Source organism: Muntiacus reevesi, chromosome 4 (genome assembly GCF_963930625.1).
Source record: "Muntiacus reevesi chromosome 4, mMunRee1.1, whole genome shotgun sequence".
Classification (NCBI taxonomy): domain Eukaryota; kingdom Metazoa; phylum Chordata; class Mammalia; order Artiodactyla; family Cervidae; genus Muntiacus; species Muntiacus reevesi.
In genome coordinates, this window is record NC_089252.1 from 165,220,964 (window position 1) to 165,238,115 (window position 17,152).

A 17,152-nucleotide genomic window follows, 5' to 3' on the forward strand; every position below is an offset into this window, starting at 1 on the left:
CCCATTAATTTTTTTTTAACATGAAAAAATAATTTAAAAATTTTAATAACTATGTGTTATTTTTTTGACATGAGTTTGAGCAAGCTCCAGGAGTTGGTGATGGACAGGGAAGCCTGGCATGTTGCAGTCCATGGGGTCTCAGAGTCAGACATGACTGAGCAACTGAACTGAATTTTTTTAACAAGAGGGCCTGCATTTTTGTTTGGCCTAGGACTTTGGAAATTCTGTAGCCAGTCCTGCTTGACACTACCTCGCTCTGCACAGTAGTGGGGCATAGTGTGAGAAGCCCAGACATGGTTCTCATCTTAGGGGCTTATGGGCCGGCTCGGGAGGTGGACAGTTAAGGAAGGAATAACAAAACAGAACGTGTGGTATATTAGAAGAAGCACCAGGCTCATGGGGCTCGGAGGAGAGGCCTGTAAACCAAAGCTTGGGGGTTAAGAAGGTGGAAAGTGAGTGCCCAGGCAGAGAGGTAGAAGGACAGAGTGGCCGCTCACAGCCACGCAGGAGGTGCAGAGGAGTCTGAGAGGGGAGGTGTCCTGGGAGGTCAGGGGGGAACCAGGGGGAGGGGTGTCCCAGAAGTCAGCGTCAGGAAGGACCCACACATGCTGCCTGGTAAGTGGGGGATGAGGTCATGCCCAGGGAGTGTAGCAGCAAAGAGGCTGTTTGGAGACGCATGAGAGTAGTCAGCTAAAGAGAGAGGCAAGGCATGAGTTTACCTGTTCTCAAGGAATCCGTGGGAGATGTGGACAGAGAGACCTTGAATGTAGATTCTGAGTGTCAGGTTTTTTGTGTTTGGCTTAAATCTGCTGTAGAAGATTACAATTTTTAAACATCCTCATTATTTAATTTGAAGATTCTTTAACAGATCACAGCAAAGTTCATTGTAAAATTGTTACGGTGTCTTCAAAGACTTGTTCAGATACACAGAATTGCTCCTTTTGTATTCTGTATTTCCATGAATTGCCGAAGGAATGGGGTTAAGGTGACGTTTGTTTGCCTTCTCCTTTGGATGGATCTGCATCTCCATGTTTATCTGACATACTAGGGGCTCAGTTGTGCTGTAATGCCTTATTAAAGAAGATATTGCTGCTGCTGCTGCTGCTGCCAAGTCGCTTCAGTCGTGTCCGACTCTGTGCGACCCCATAGATGGCAGCCCACCAGGCTCCTCCGTCCCTGGGATTCTCCGGGCAAGAACACTGGAGTGGGTTGCCATTTCCTCCTCCAATGCATGCATGCATGCTAAGTCACTTCAGTCGTGTCCGACTCTATGCGACCCCATGGACAGCAGTCCACCAAGGTCCTCCATCCACAGGACTCTCCAGGCAAGAACTCAGGAGTGGGTTGTCATTTCCTTCTCCAAAAGAAGATATTAAAGGAAAATAAAAAACAAACGAGGTGTAAACCTTGGTTTCCCAAGAAAGGAAAAAGACCCTGGAAGTGGGTTTCACATGAGGAGAGTAATATTTGTTTGGTTTTGGTTTCGCTTCTGTCTGATTTTAATCACAAAGTGTTTTGAGCACGGTTTTGGACCGTGAACAGAGAGCCAGTAGAGGGAGAGGTTGGGAGCGCCGAGGGAGTGCCTGATGCAGGGAAGGCCCCGGGCTTGGGAGTGATGGGTGGACTCACCCAGTCAGCAGGAGGAGAAAGAGAGATGGCAGAGGGAGCAGACGGCCAAGTGAAGTTCCCTGTCCGTGCTGTGACATGCACCCCACTTTCCTGGCGTAAGCGAACATCTACTGCCTCCTGGTTCTGTTCTCTTCCTCCCTCAGATTCAAGGCAGGGCTCCTCCTAAGTTCTCCCTTCTGTTCTTTTTATTTTTTTGGAGTTTAGTGGCTTTACAGTGTTGTTTAGTATCTGCTGTAGAGCGAAGTGAATCAGCTCTAAGTAGACATGGATCTCTTCTCTCTCGGGCCTCACTCCCACTCCCCTCTGTCATTGCTGTCCAGTCATTCAGTTGTGTCTGACTCTTTTCGACCCCGTGGACTGCAGCACGCCAGGCTACCCTGTCCTTCACCATCTCCTGAGTTTACTCAAACTCATGTCCATGGAGTCTGTGATGCCTTCCAACCTTCTCATCCTCTGTCATCCCCTTCTCCTCCCGCCCTCAATCTTTCCCAGCATCAGGGTCTTTTCTAATGAGTCACCTCTTTGCAGCAGGTGGTCAAAGTATTGGAGTTTCAGCTTCAACATCAGTCCTTCCAATGAATATTCACAGTTGATTTCCTTTAGGATGGACTGGTTGGATCTCCTTGCAATCCAAGGGACTTTCAAGAGTCTTCTCCAACACCACAGCTCAAAAGCATCAATTCTTCAGCACTCAGTTTTCTTTATGGTCCAGCTCTCACATCCATACATGACCACTGGAAAGACCATAGCTTTCGTTAGATGGACGTTTGTTGGCAAACGTCTCTGCTTTTTAATATATTACATTCGTCATAGCTTTTCTTCCAAGGAGCAAGAGTCTTTTCATTTCATGGCTGCAGTCACCATCTGCAGTGATTTTGGAGCCCCCAAAAAATAGTTTGTCACTGTTTCCATTGTTTTCCCATCTATTTGCCATGAAGTGATGGGACTAGATGCCATGATCTTCATTTTTTGAATGTTGAATTTCAAGCCAACTTTTTCATTCTCTTCTTTCACTTTTATCAAGAGACCCTTAATTTCCTCTTCTCTTTCTGCCATGAGGGTGGTGTCATCTGCACATCTGAGGTTGTTGATATTTCTCCTGGCAACCTTGATCCCCTAGCTCCCCAGGTCATCACAGAAGACTGAGCCGAGCTGCCTGTGCTATAAGCAGGTTCCCACCAGCTGTCTGTCTTACTCATGGTAGTATCTACATGTCAAACCCTATCTCCTAATTCATCCCACCCTTCTCCCCTCCCCACGTCCACACATCCATTCTCTGTGTCTTTGTCTCTGTTCCTGCCCCGCAATCTTCTGTACCATTTTCTAGATTCCACATACATGCATTACTAAATGATACCTTTCTGACTTACGTCACTCTGTACTAAAGACTCTGGGTCCATACACATCTCTACAAGTGACCCAACTTCATTCCTTTCTATGGCTGAGTAATATTCCACTGTATATATGTACCACATCGTCTTTATCCGTTCATCTCTCATCTGTTCTTATATTCAGTTAATATTCATGGGGCTCCTGTTGGTGACAGGCATTTTGGAATATAACAGACCCAAACGGAGCAGGCCCCTGACCTCGGGACACTTGGGTCTTGGAGGAGACTCTTCCACGTCTGGTTGGACGTTTGTTGGCTGCTCCCCACAGGCCACTCTGACTGACACCCCACCCTCCCCTTCTCTGCCTTCCTCCTCTTCCTCACTGGCCCTTACTTCCCTCCCAGCCATCCACCTGTCTAGTCTGAGCCTGGAAGCTGGAACTCAGGGGCCATGTAGGAAAAGGGACAGAAAAGAGTTAAGGCTGGCTTCCAGGAAAAATTTGGAAACCGAAGGTTGCCGTGGGCATTTGCTGCAGAATGCCTTTTGCTCTAGTCCCCCGTGTCCCCAGAGCCCTTCTTGCTGCTTTAAGACTGGGCCCTTCACCGCTTTTCTGGATTCCACATGTGTGCAGTGTACAACATTTGTTTTTCTCTTTCTGACTTACTTCACCAGGTACAGATGAAGCTATTTGCAAAGCAGAAACAGACAGGTGTAGAGAACAAAAGAATGGACCCCAAGTGGGGTGAGGGAGGGTGAGATGAATTGGGAGATTAGGAGACTGACATATATGCACTACTCTGTATAAAACAGACAACTAATGAGAACTTTCTGTATAGGACGGGCAAAAGAAGAAGGTACAGTCTGTCCATAGGGCATATATTAACCTTAAAAATGCATTCCAACGTACATTAGGTCCAGAAATATACTGTTTGATTTCACTTATATGAGATGAAATTCAAAGTCAGAAAGTACACTGGTAGATACCACGGGAATGGGGGGTGGAGGTGGGTGGGAAGGGGCGATGGAGAGTTAGTGTCTAATGGGGCAGAGTTTCAGTTTAGAAAGGTGAGAAATTCAGGAGATGGGTGAGGTTGAGAGTTGCACAATAATGTGAATGTACTTAGCGCCACTGAACTGTACAAACAAATAGTTAAAATAGTATGTTTTATATTATGTGACTTTTACCACAATAAGGGAAAAAAAAAGATTAGGCCCTAACCTTGACATTCTTGACCCCTTATTTCAAGTTCTCCAAGTTTCTCCATCCTCTACCAAAACTCCTCCTCTCTCATTACAGTTATTCTCAGCTGATAAGTAGGACAAAGACAATTTCAATTAACTCGCACTGATTTGTGAATGGTTGGTATCACCTTTCTTGGGGTAGGGGGAGGTGGTTGCATTTTACAAGTGACTCTGGGTTTATAACAAGGGATCTTTCATTTGTCCTATTTTTTGGCAGCATAATAAAAGAAGTGAGGTGTGTATTTCAACACGAGGCATCCTCTCCCCAGGGTCAGTCTCCCCAAACTTCATTTCCTTACAGCTTCCACCGTTTTCCTCCTGGATCCATCAATTCTCTGACACCCCCAAGATTTTTCTTGTCATCTCCTCCCTTGCCTGCCCCCCCTCCACCAGTTTCTATGACAACAGCAACTGGGCACAGGTGGGGAGGGGGCGGGGCAGGTGTCTGGCAGCTGCAGCCATTAATAGGGATTGTTTCCAAGTCAGGGAGTGAGGGGTACCAGGGGCTTGTCGGCACAAAGAATGCAGCCTCCCCGTGTCAACGGGGCATCCACCTAGAGCTGAGCTCATTGATGGTATTCCCCATGCCTGTGGGTTTTCACAGAGAAGTGTGTTGGGCCCGCAGGTCTATGGCTCCCTGATACTGGGGAGCTTTGGGGTTCAAATAGAATGCAGTTCCCCCAGCCACTTGCGTTTGTGGTAGAAATGGCAGCCTTCCACCGCAGCGGATCGATGTTTGGGAAGTCAGTGCTGCAGGGACTGCTGCAGAGCAAGGTCTGAACACGGGAGGCTCCACGGGGAGAGGCTTAGGGAAAGTTGCCGTCGATCGATCCTCTGTCCTCTCCTTTAGATGCCTGCTCTGGGGAGCTCTGTTCTCTCAAAAGTCCTGGAGTCAGCAGTAGCTCTTGGGCACACTTTTGGGAGTTTGTGAATTTCCTGAACTTTGAGATGACAGCGGTTTTCCCTCGACCCAAGATGTTACCCTAGAAACTCAGGAGTCTAGGTCAGCTGCTCTCAGATTTTAATGTGCCTCCGCATCTCCTGGGAATCTTATGACAAGGCAGATTCCAGTACAGGAAGGCTGCGGGGAACCTGAGAGTCTGCATTTCTACCTAGCTCCCAGGTGAGGCCCGTGCTGGGGGCGCACAGACACTTTGAGTAACAGACACTTGGAATTGCCCTGTCGGCTACTTCTAGCGCTAGCCCACTTGTGACTGCTTAACTTAAAGCTAAATTAATTGCAGTGAAATAAAATGAAATATTCATTTTGCACTGTGTGCGTGCATGCTAAAGTCGCTTCAGTCAGGACCAACTCTTTGCAATTCTATGGACTCTAGCCCGCCAGGCTCCTCTGTCCATGGGGATTCTCCAGGCAAGAATACTGGAGTGGGTTGCCATGCCCTCCTCCAGGCGATCTTCCTGACCCTGGGGCCAAACCCACGATTCTTATGTTTCCTGCACTGGGAGATGGGTTCTTTACCACTAGCACCACCTGGGAAGCCCCTCAGCTTGCACTGACCGTGATTCAAATGCTCAGTACTCACATGGGGCTGGTTGCTGCCCTCTTGGACTGCACAGATTAAGGCACACATTTTAAGGATCACAGGAAGTTCTCTTGGAGGGCACTAGCCTCGGGTGAGCCTCTGTGCATCATTCATCCATCCATCCATTTATTCACTGAGCACCTGTCATGTGCCGAACAGTATGCTTGGTGCTGGGCGTTAAACTAGCAGAAGAAGAGAATGTCGTGCTCTTAGAGATACCTGCGGTGTGGTGAGGACTCCAGAGTGGGTTACATGAGCTTTGCTATGCAGGCTGGAGGAATGGAAGTCCCCTGAGAGCTTCGTGTGTATTCTGAACCAAGCTGTGGAGTCATCACAAAATCGCAGTGCTTATGAGATTGGCTGCTGACATGCCTTTTCACCCTTGCAGGGCCATAATCATCAGAAACGGAGAAATCATCCCCATGTCTTCGGAGTTCACACCTGAGACCGAGCGGCAGCGGCTGCAGTACCTGGTAAGTGTCCTGTGGGTCTGGCGGGGCGCCGCTGCATCGGGGAGGGTGTCGGAGCCGTTTCAGAGGAACACGTGGCTATTGACGTGGGAGCAGACCCACAGCAGTAAAATGACATATGGCATTAACTCCCCCGACATACACACCTCCTGGATCACACACCCTGGCTTCGTGTGTGACAACACACTCCACCTCCGTGAGTTTATTATGGAGGCCGGCTTTCTCCCATCTGTGACCAATCAGAGACACAGCGCGCTCTGCTTATTGTAATGATTTGGTACATACAGTCTGAAGCGTGGTGTTCAAGAATGCGGACACCTTGTCCCCAGGCCTGCCACCCACTCTAACTCAAAGGGTACAGATGAGTGTTAATCTCATGTGAGGAGGGAGGCAGCCCAGAAACCCAATGACACCCCATGACTTCATGCTCCGATACAAAGTCTCAGGGGCCCTTCTGGAGAAATGCAGGTGTCTAAAATCCGAAATCTGTGTCTAACCTGAAAATAGATTCTCCACGTAGATCCCACTCTTTGGAGTAAAATTATGAGCGGACTCTAGGAGGGCTGTTTGGTTTATCAGATCTTGAGAATTTTTGCTTCATTGAACATTTGAGTTTTCTGGAAAATGGAGTAAATGTGCTGCCCTCATATCCCAGACATAGGGCATTAGGCTTATGATCATGAGATTGATGTCATGATGATGGTCATTATCCAGGACTGCTTTGCAGTGGGTATCTTGGGAACCAGCTGCAAATATAGTCTGTGGATGATGTATTTTCTTGCCAGTTGACTTTCTTTTTAGGTAAAAGGCTAAGATAGTGACCTTCTGCTCTTAGAAAAGAATTGATGCAGCCTACTCTGAAAGGAACTCGTTTGTGTCTCTGAATTCTGGCACGTGGGCATAGTCAGGACGTGATGACTTTGGTTGATTTAGCAAGAAGCTCTGTGAAACTAAGAGTCATTCAGTCATGTCTGACTCTGCAACCCCATGGACTGTAGCCTGCCAGGCTCCTCTGTTCATGGAATTCTTCAGACAAGAATACTGGAGTGGGTTGCCATTCCCGTCTCCAAGGGATCCTCCTGATTCAAGGATTGAACCTGGGTCTCCTGCATTGCAGGTAGATTCTTTACCATCTGAGCCACCGGGGAAGCCCAGGAACCTGTGTAGAAGCCCAAGAAGCCCCAGCTTCCCTCAGTTCCCATGACTGTGTCGTGTTGGTTTTACTCAATAGCTGAGCTGTGTTGATTTGGGTGGTTAACCTGGTCCACAAGACAGCAGGAGTCTAAGCTGGAGAAAAAGCATTTCTTCATTCTTTTACTATTATTTTTGAACCCATCTGTTGCTGTTTACAAGCTAATAAACTTGACTCTTTCTGGGCAGCCCAGATTTTAGAGCGCTTCACTTTGTCTGTCTGGGCAGGGAGAAGGGAGCAGCGGCAGGATCTCACCCTGGCCCCATCCTTAAACTCACCAGCTGGGTGGCTGTGTTGCTGGGAGGGTCCTTCCAAGTAGAGTTCACAACAGCCGGCCTGCCTGCCACTTGCTTGGCTCTCTCCAGCCCATCTTCCACAAAGCCTCCATCATGATCTTCACACTTCACACGTCTTTCCCTAAAACCCTTAGGCTCCTCACAAACGGCAGACTCAAAATCGGGCTTCCCGCCCACCTCTCCAGCATCATCTCTGCATTGCCCCCACCTCTGACAGGGTATGTGGTGGGCTGTGGCCATGGAGAACCATCTTCCAAGACACAACGTGATCTCTCCAACCTCTGTGCCTCTGGAAATGAGCTCTGCCTGGATAGCCCTTCCCCTCTTCTCTGCCAGGAAAACTCCTCCTTATTTCTTGAGATCCCAGAGGAAGTGTCGCTTCCTCCAGGACGTGCCGCCTCCCCCTCTCCGGGGGCCAGTCCCCAGTGCTCGCCTCGTGGCGTGTGGAAGCCCGTAATGTAGCCGTCCCCGCGTGGTGTTTTATTGCTTATTCCTCATTCTGTCTCCCCGCTTCCAGGCTGAGTCTTTGGGGGGCAGGCCCCTTACCTTAGGCATCGTACCTTGTTGTTACTGAGCACAGAGCTGATATTGATCAGGATTTGTTGACTGAAGTGCTCATGTTGATGTCTGGATCAGCATCCAAGCACCCCGCACCTCCCCACCATCCCCCCAAAACCCCTCACCGCAGGCAGTATGCCTCTGTGGCCTGCCCCACCAAGCCTCAGGCCCACCCTGTCCTCACCACCTCCGTGCTTCTCAGTAAAAACCATTTCCTGTTTTCCTGCTGAAGGTGATGATTAATAGCAGATTCTTCACTTTTGTATTTCGAAATACTTTCACTTTTTTTTTGGCGTGGCAAAAATGGTACCAAGAGCTTAAAACATTAACTTTTCTGGAGGGAGGCGAGTGCTGACCTTGTTCAGATTTGGATTCCGGTGTCAGTGGCTTGCCTGGGGACGGTTGGAATAAGATGTGTGCGACTTCAGAGCTCAGCCTCGTCACACGACTGTCTATGAATTCTAGAATGTCCTTCACTGATCCCCCGTTTCATTGCCAGTGATGGGCACAGAGAACACCAGAAGGCAGGTGTAAGGATGAAATGAAATAACAAATGCACTATTTTTCGTGACACATAGTTCTCATTTGCTTACTGTTGGATGAATCAAAGTCTTGCTGCTTCAGATTCTACTGGCCTGTAAACCACAGTGATACTGTCCCTTTATTTTTATTTAAGAATCACTCCTGATGTTCCCAAAATTAATGTGTATTTGGGTGTCACTCTTGCATAATCAGTGGACACTCTCAGCCCACAAACTGAGTCTAATATCTGAATTTCTAAGGGTGAGAACACTGTCTTCATTCTTTTTCATCCTTGCTGCTAAACCATACAGACTTCTCTACATGGAAATTATACCTAAAACTTGTCTTCTCAGACAGTGGGAGTGTAAATGACCAAAACATAAAATATCCTGGTTGCCCAACTTCCTATTCTGTCAGAAGTCTAGGAATGTATGCTTTGAAATGAACAAATCCATGAATAATATTCACATGATCTGTGATGCAAATCTTTGTGGTGAAGTATTTGAGAGAACTAGGGGGCTAGTAGCGTAAAATAAACTTGTGGTCAAATCTTTACCATATTTTAGAGAACTGGGAGGTTTATAGCATAAAAGCTTGAAAATAAGGTCAGTTGTGAGAGGAAAACACAGGTGTGACGGGGACTTCTCTCAGCCCAGCCTGGACAAGTGCTGGGTGACCTTGGATTTCTCGCAACGTCTCTGCGTCTCCCTTTCTCCTGAGCGAAATGTGTAGGAATACTTCCCTTGAAATATCCATCACAGGCCCCGAGATCACAATGAAAAGTCATCTCGGGGGTCTTCCCTGGTGGCTGAGTGGTGAAGAAGCCGCCTGCCCATGCAGGAGGCCCGGGTTTGCCCCTGATCCGGGAAGATCCCACCTGCTGTGGAGCAGCGAAGCCACAACTATTGAGCCTGTGCTCCAGGGCCCGGGAGCCTCAGCTCCTGAGCCCACTCGCCACAACTCCAGAAGCCCCCACACCCTACACCCATGCTCCGCAATGAGAGCAGCCCCAACTAGAGAGCGGCGCTGCAGCTGGAGAGTGGTCCCGGCTCTCCGCAGCTAGAGAAATGCCCACGCAGCGACAGAGACCTATAGCCAAAAATAAAATAAACGTGGACAATTATTTTAAAAGGTCATCTCATGATAATATAAAATACAATATATCCATTCTGATTTCAGGTTACAGTCTAATCCTACCAGTTTATTTTGGGGAACATCAGTTCGCTTGGACTAATTGTAAAACAATTTTATGCAGTGAGAGCTGTTGTATCCTTTACATGATCTAAACGAGTTAGTATATTGCTGGAAAGTTACCAATGTATTCCTCATTCTTAGGTCAAATCAAATTTTATTGTCATTATGTCTAAAGAAACATTTATGAGAGAATCCCGAAAACTTCCAGGTCCCTTGAGACTTGGTTTGAGCAGATGACTGCAGTCCCAGGGCTGTTTGTCTTGCAGAACTGGTTAATGATTTTCGTGGGAGTGGGGAGGCTTCAGAGCCCTTTGTGCATGAACTGCTTTGATCCGCGTCGGACAGAAATGTTCTTGGTATGCACAGTCCAGACGTCCAGGGATTATGGAACTGGAAGCAGATTACAAGATGATGGATGTGGCAGGCACGTTAATTTTGTTTGGTCTTGCATCCTGACCTCAGAGGGCCCTTCATATAGCTCTCCGGGTAACGTGAACTTTATTCCGTAGATTCTTGGGCTGGGTGATTAATCAAGCAGGCTTGAGGGTTTGACGTGTTCACATGGAATGTGGCAGGTGTGCAAGGGAGGGGGTCAGGGGCCATGCACTTCTGCCCCCCAGCAGCTGGGGAGAGCTGATGATCATAGTCACAAATAAGCCTTGCTCTTTTCTCGCTGGGCCTTTTAAAAATTTTTTTAATGTTTCCAGGGTGATGGAAATAAAATATTTTACAGGGTCCACCAAGCTGGACAGAATATTCTGGTGGAGTCAAGACCCACATGGGAGGGAAAGCAGTCTGGTTTATGGGCATTTCTCAGCAGAGTCTATTGCACTGATGCTGTAGTCTCCAGGAAATCACCCCACTCTTGCTTCAGGGGACAGCCAGAAACAGATCTCCCCCTATGGGAGACCTCTCCAGCCCTGAGGTGTGAGAGCGATGGCTTCCCCTCCATTCTGCCGAGACGTATTTATAAACTATGATGTGATTACATTAAGATGTGCTGGTATCGTCAGGCCTCCCAATAACGTACGTCTGTCCTTGTAGATAATCCAAGTCGGCAGCTGTTTATCATCAAGGGCAATGTGCAGAGGAGATGAAAGTGGGTTTCAGATGCACAGTGGATGCACACAAGTGCAGCATTATCTGAGCTGATTTCTGATGGTGTCCTTGGACCTGCCCCCAGCCATCTACACCGAGTCTGATTTGATTTGTCTGCCATTTTCCCTAGTACTGAACTTGGAAAGAGTTTCAAGGGGACAGCATTGTGCCTCTTGGTTCTCTGGGATTTTTCACACTCAGGAAGTGTATTGCTTCAGCTTGTACCTGTTTTTAAGACAAGAGGCTGTAATTGGAAGGGTCAGGTGCACTAGTGAGTAAGAATGGCTGTCCCACCACCTCAGCCTGGCCCGTAACCTTGGGCTCGTGTGCGCTCAGTCATGTCCAACTCTTTGTGACCCTGTGGATTGTAGCCCACCAGGCTCGTCTGTCTGTGGAATCTCCCAGGCAAGAATACTGGAGTGGGTTTCCATTCCCTTCTCCGGGGGATCTTCCGGATCCAGGGATCGAACCCACGTCTCCTGCACTGGCAGGCAGATTCTTTATCCTGAGCCCTCTGGGAAGCCCCATTAACCACGAGAGCCGGGTATAAAGCTGGGAGCCTGGCTGCAGTCACAGCGAGAGAACTTACCTCCACTTCGCTTTGCCTGACCTCTGAGTCAGGGACAGATGCACTCCAACCCCTTCTCCCGCCCCCTCTAACCCCCCTTTTGCAAAAAACTACATGTGTTTCAAAATCTTGAATTAAAAAAAAACAATGGCAGGCTAAAGTGGTTGACATTTTTCATATTTACTATAGGTTCCATTGATCACATAGGCATCATGAAGAAGCCAGAATTTTGGAGCATAAAACTGACACCACCCAGGGCTGCAGAGGCAGAATTTATATTCGGCTGCCCTTGGAACACAGCCTGGCTGCAGGGAAGACTCTGAAGACATTAACCGTGATAACTGAAGCTTACCACTTCTAGAGCCAGATTTTTTTAATTAATATAAATGGATGTCTGGTTTTTTCCAGGTTAGGAGAGGTCAGAGACCTGGCCTGGAGGCATTCTGAATCTACTGTGCAGATCTAAGAAAATGAATCCCACACACTGGAACCAAATCATCATGAGAATGAGTTCCTACATTTTCTTCTTTAAAAAAATAGTCCATCTTGCTACATATACATAATCTTTAGCCTCTGTAGTCCTTGTCCCCTGAAATATTCTGAATAAAAACCTGGGCACATGATTCCAATATGCAGACAAGTGCTGTTTGATTCCACTTATACGAGGTACCTAGGATAGTCAGGCTCACAGTGTCAGAGTGTACGCTGGCAGATGCCGGGGAGGGGTGGGGGAATGGGGGATGAGTGTTTAATGGGGACAGAGTTTCAGTTTGGGAAGGAGAAAGTTTGGGGAGATGGGCGATGGTGAAACTTGCACCATAACGTGAGTGTCCTTAGTGCCACTGAACTGTGTAGTTAAACATGGTTAAAATCGTGTGTTTTATATGTTGTGACTTTTACCACAATAAAAAATAAATGGATTAAAAAAAAGTTGGGCACTGAAAGTCAGAGCCATCTGCCCATGAGGTCCTTAAGAATCGATCTTAGTGTAAGGAAGCAAGATGATGTCATACATACTTCAAGTACATTAAAGTTAAATATGCTTTGAGAAAGGTAGACAGGATTCAGCGAGGTTTATTAGGGCAAAACCTTAACTGTCTATAAAATGTGTTCTATGCTTCAGTTGCTTTATCTGTGAAATAGGACAATTGCGGGACCCTCACAGAATAGGGGTGAGCATTAATGAGTTAATATTTGTAGGGCTTACAGGAGGACCTAGATCAGAGACAAAATAACATTTCTTAGTTTTTAAATATAACTATATAAGGAACTTTCTCATGGCCCCCCCTGCCATTGGGACTACTGTGGTCTTTTATAATTTCTCAATTCCGTTCGCTTATGCAAAGAGATTGGAGATTCGGCTTCCCTGGTGGCGTCCGCCTGCAATGCAGAAGACTCTGTTTGATCCCTGGATCGGGAAGATCCCCTGGAGAAGGAAATGGCGCCCCTCTCCAGTATTCTTGCCTGGAAAATCCCATGGATGGAGGAGCCTGGTGGGCTACAGTCCATGGGGTCACAAAGAGCTGGACAAACTGAGCGACTTCACTTTCCTTTTCTTTTCGCCGACATGAGTTGTTCACTCTACAAATGAGTGCCTTTCCACAGAGCTTTACTTGGGAATAAAAAGCAGTAGGCATATGAATATGGAAACCTTATATGTTTGATGTACATGAGCACTTTCACCCCTCCTTCTGTACTTTATAACTGTTGTGGAGTTGACAAATCTAGGCAATTTTGTTTAATATCTCTCTTTGTATTCCAGTGTCCATATGGCTGCTTTATCATAAGATCTCAATTTTACAATTTTAAAGTGGATTTGGGAGGATGCTACTTCTCTCTGGCTGATCAGTGTGGTCCCATGTCGAGATTTAAATGTGAACCTGCCTTGACATTTGCATAAACCAGACAGAATTTTATTTAATATCCAGTTCTGTAATAGCTTATCTATACAAGCTTGACTTTTGCTACTTTGAGATTTTAAGGACAAATTAAGACAGAATTCTTTATCAAAGACTCCAATCCATACATATTTAGGTCTCAGTCATTTCACATTTTTCCTTCATTTTTTTCTTTTAACCCGAGGTAGAATATTCTTCTCCAGCATTGTACATCCACCAGGTAGGCAGCCTTGGCTCTGGAATGGTCATCTCCTTTGACCACTCGTGTGACTGTTAGTGGTCACCTGGGCTTGGCCAGCATCATTTTTTAATTTTTAAAAATCTATTTATTTATTCGGCTGTGTCAAGGCTTAGCTGCCTCATGGCATGTGGGCTCTTCATTCCCCAGCCGGGGATTGAACCCGTCCGTGTCCCCCACACTGCAAGGCAGATTCCTAACCACTGGACCACCAGGGAAGTCCCTTGGCTGACATTGTTCATTTCATTTGTGACCTTAGACTTCCTATCTGGATAAATCCTGAAATTTAAAGGCTTCCAGTACTCCTCTCGTATAACCTGACAGGAGTTTTTCCCCTAAGAGCTAGAAAGAGGAGAGATGTTATTCAATTTTTTAAGAAGATTTGTGTTGAACACTGAAAACCCTCATTTTAATAACTTGCTTTCACATACTGAAGGGTCTAGAATATTTAAAAAGTTAATTCATATGCCATTTTTCTAGTTAGAGGAGTTTACATTCCTGTCCTGGAATGTGTCTTCTCATTTCACGCAGGAGTGTTTATACGTTCCACGTTCTGCTGATGGGAGTGGAAGTTGGAATAACTTCTTTGAAAAAGGATTTGGCCCAGCAGTTCCACCCCTTGTTGTGTACCTAACGAAGTGTGTACAACTGTTTACACCAAAAGATGAGCCTGTGCATAGCAGCACTGTTTGTAAGAGCCCAAATTGGAAACTCTCCAATTGCCCACGGAGAGTAGAATGGATAAATAAACTTTGCACAGTCACAGGGTGGAATGAACAAGCTGTAACTACATGCAGCAACATGGATAAATCTTTGCAGATTCAACCTCCAACCTATGGGATTCCATAGGATGGATAGAAACAGGGAAACACAGCTGGAAAGTATGGGGCTAGTGCTTCCCTTGGGAGAAGCAGCAGGATTTGAATGGGGTCCTGACACTAGCATGCTGGTAAATGTTCAGTTGCTTAATCTAGATGCGAGCTGCATGGTGTGTTCAGTTTGTGAAAAGTCACCCACCTGTATGCACATGATCAGAGCACTGTACCATTTGTATATTTCTTTGAAAAGTTGGTTTTTTTAAAAAGTACTTTGATTCATTTACTCTGATGCTGGGAAAGACTGAGGGCAAGGGGAGAAGGGGGTGACCGAGGATGAGGTGGTTGGATGGCATCACCAACTCAATGGACATGAGCTTGAGCAAGCTCTGGGAGACGGTGAAGGACAGGGAAGCCTGGCGTGCTGCAGTCCATGGGGTCACGAAGAGTCGGACAACAAGGGTATATCACCCTTTGCAGGAGGGGACCTCCTGCAGCAGGACAGGTTTCCCAGGAAGCCACACTCCTGCCTCCTGTCTGTCCCACACTGTTCTCTCCTAAGAGCCGCTCCAGGAGCCCCTGCTTCTTCCCACCTCCTTGCATCTGCTCCTGCTGCACTTGCCGCAAAGCCCTTACCTGCCTAGCTCTTAAGATGCTTTTCTGCCAGAGGAAAGCATAGGCAGAACACGGAAATAAATTGCAGCAGTATTTTTTCAAATCTATCTGCTAGAGTAATGGAAACAAAAGGAAAAATAAACAAATGAGACCTAATTAAAGTTAAAAGCTTTTTCAGAGCAAAGGAAACCATAAACAAAATGAAAAGACAACCTGCAGGATAAAAGAAAATATTGGCAAATGATATGACCGACAAGGACTTAATTTCTAAAATATGCAAACAGCTTACACAGCCCAGTATCAACAAAACAAACAACCCAATCAAGAAAAGGGCAGAGACCTAAATAGACGTTTTTTCAAAGAAGGCCTGCAGATGGCCAACAGGCACATGAAAAAGTGTTCAACATCACTCATCATCAGGGAAATGCAAATCAAAACTACAATGAGGTATCACCTTATTCCAGTGAGAATGGCTCTCATTAAAACATCTACAAATAATAAATGCTGGAGAGGGTGTGGAGAATGGGGAACACTTCTACACTGTTGGTGGGAGTGTAAATTCATGCAGCCATTATGGAGAACAGTGTGGAGGCTCCTTAAAAAACTAAAAATAGAGTTAACATATGATCCAGCAACCCCACTCCTGGGAAAATATCTGGAAAAGACAAAAGCTCTAATTCAAAAAGATACATGCACCCTAGTGTTCCTGGCAGCATTATTTTAGTAGCAAGATGTGGAGGCAACCTGAATGTCCACTGACATGAATGGATAAAGATGTGGTGTACGTGTGTGTATGTACATATATATATATACACACACACACACACACACACACACACACAACACACACACACAACACACACACACACACACACACACAATGGAATATTAGACTTTAAAAAGAATGAAGTAATGCTATTTGCAGCAATATGGATGGACCTGAACATTATCCTACTAGGTGAAGGAAACCAGACAGAAAGACAAATATCATATGATGTCACTCATATGTGGAATCTAAAACATGATGCAAACTTATTTACAAAACAGAAGTAGATTCACAGAAAACAAGCGTATGGTTACCATAGGGGAAGTGGAGGTGGGGAAGAGGGATAAATCAGAAATTTGAGATTAACTTGTATATATACTGTGTGCACGCTAAGTAGCTTTAGCCATGTCTGACTCTGTGCGACCCTATGGACGGTAGCCTGCTATGCTTCTCAGGCCATGCTCTGCAGGCAAGAATGCTGGAGTGGGTTGCCATGCCCTCCTTCAGGGGATCTTCCTGACCCAGGGATGGAACCTGAGTCTCTCATGTCTCCTGCATTGGCGGGCAGGTTCCTTACCACTAGCACCACCTGGGAAGCCCCCATGTATATACTACTATGTGTGACATAAACAGCGAGGTCCTGCTATATAGCACAGGAACTATATTCAGTATTTTGTAATAACCTATAATGGAAAAGAATCTGAAAAAACACTTATACACATAACTGAATCACTTTGCTGAGACACTGTAAAGTGACTATACATCAGTTTTTTTAATTTTTTTTAATTAAAAAAAATTTTTAAATAATGAACAAAAATCCTTTTCAGGTTTTCTCTGACTCCACCCAGTGACCCCTCTCTTCGTTCCTTACTCTTGAAGATAGTTCCATTCCCACCTATAGGCCTTCCTCATTCTCCCGCGCCAGTGCGTGAGCTCTAAGCTTTTAATTCTTTGAATCCCTAACCCCTGGTACCCACACCTGCAGGAGCTTATGTGTTAATTGCATGAATTCCATTGGCTGGATACCCCCAAAACCCGGCACAGTCCCCCTTATTGACTCTCACTACTCACTGGCAAGCTGATCACAAAGTGGCAGAAGGAAAATTTATTAAAAGAAGGAAACATTTTGTGTTCCTGAGCAGGCAATTTTTAGCAACCTTGGGAACCACCATCTCA

General features: G+C 46.2%; 1 protein-coding gene across 1 annotated transcript in view; it reads left to right on the forward strand.

Annotated features, from left to right (window-relative positions):
* PPM1H (protein phosphatase, Mg2+/Mn2+ dependent 1H) overlaps positions 1-17,152 on the forward strand; it is a 291,732-nt gene that overhangs the window by 190,058 nt on the left and 84,522 nt on the right. The window contains exon 5 of the mRNA XM_065934722.1: positions 6,135-6,219. Coding sequence (XP_065790794.1) covers positions 6,135-6,219 — 85 coding nt within the window. The remainder of the gene's footprint in view (positions 1-6,134; positions 6,220-17,152) is intronic.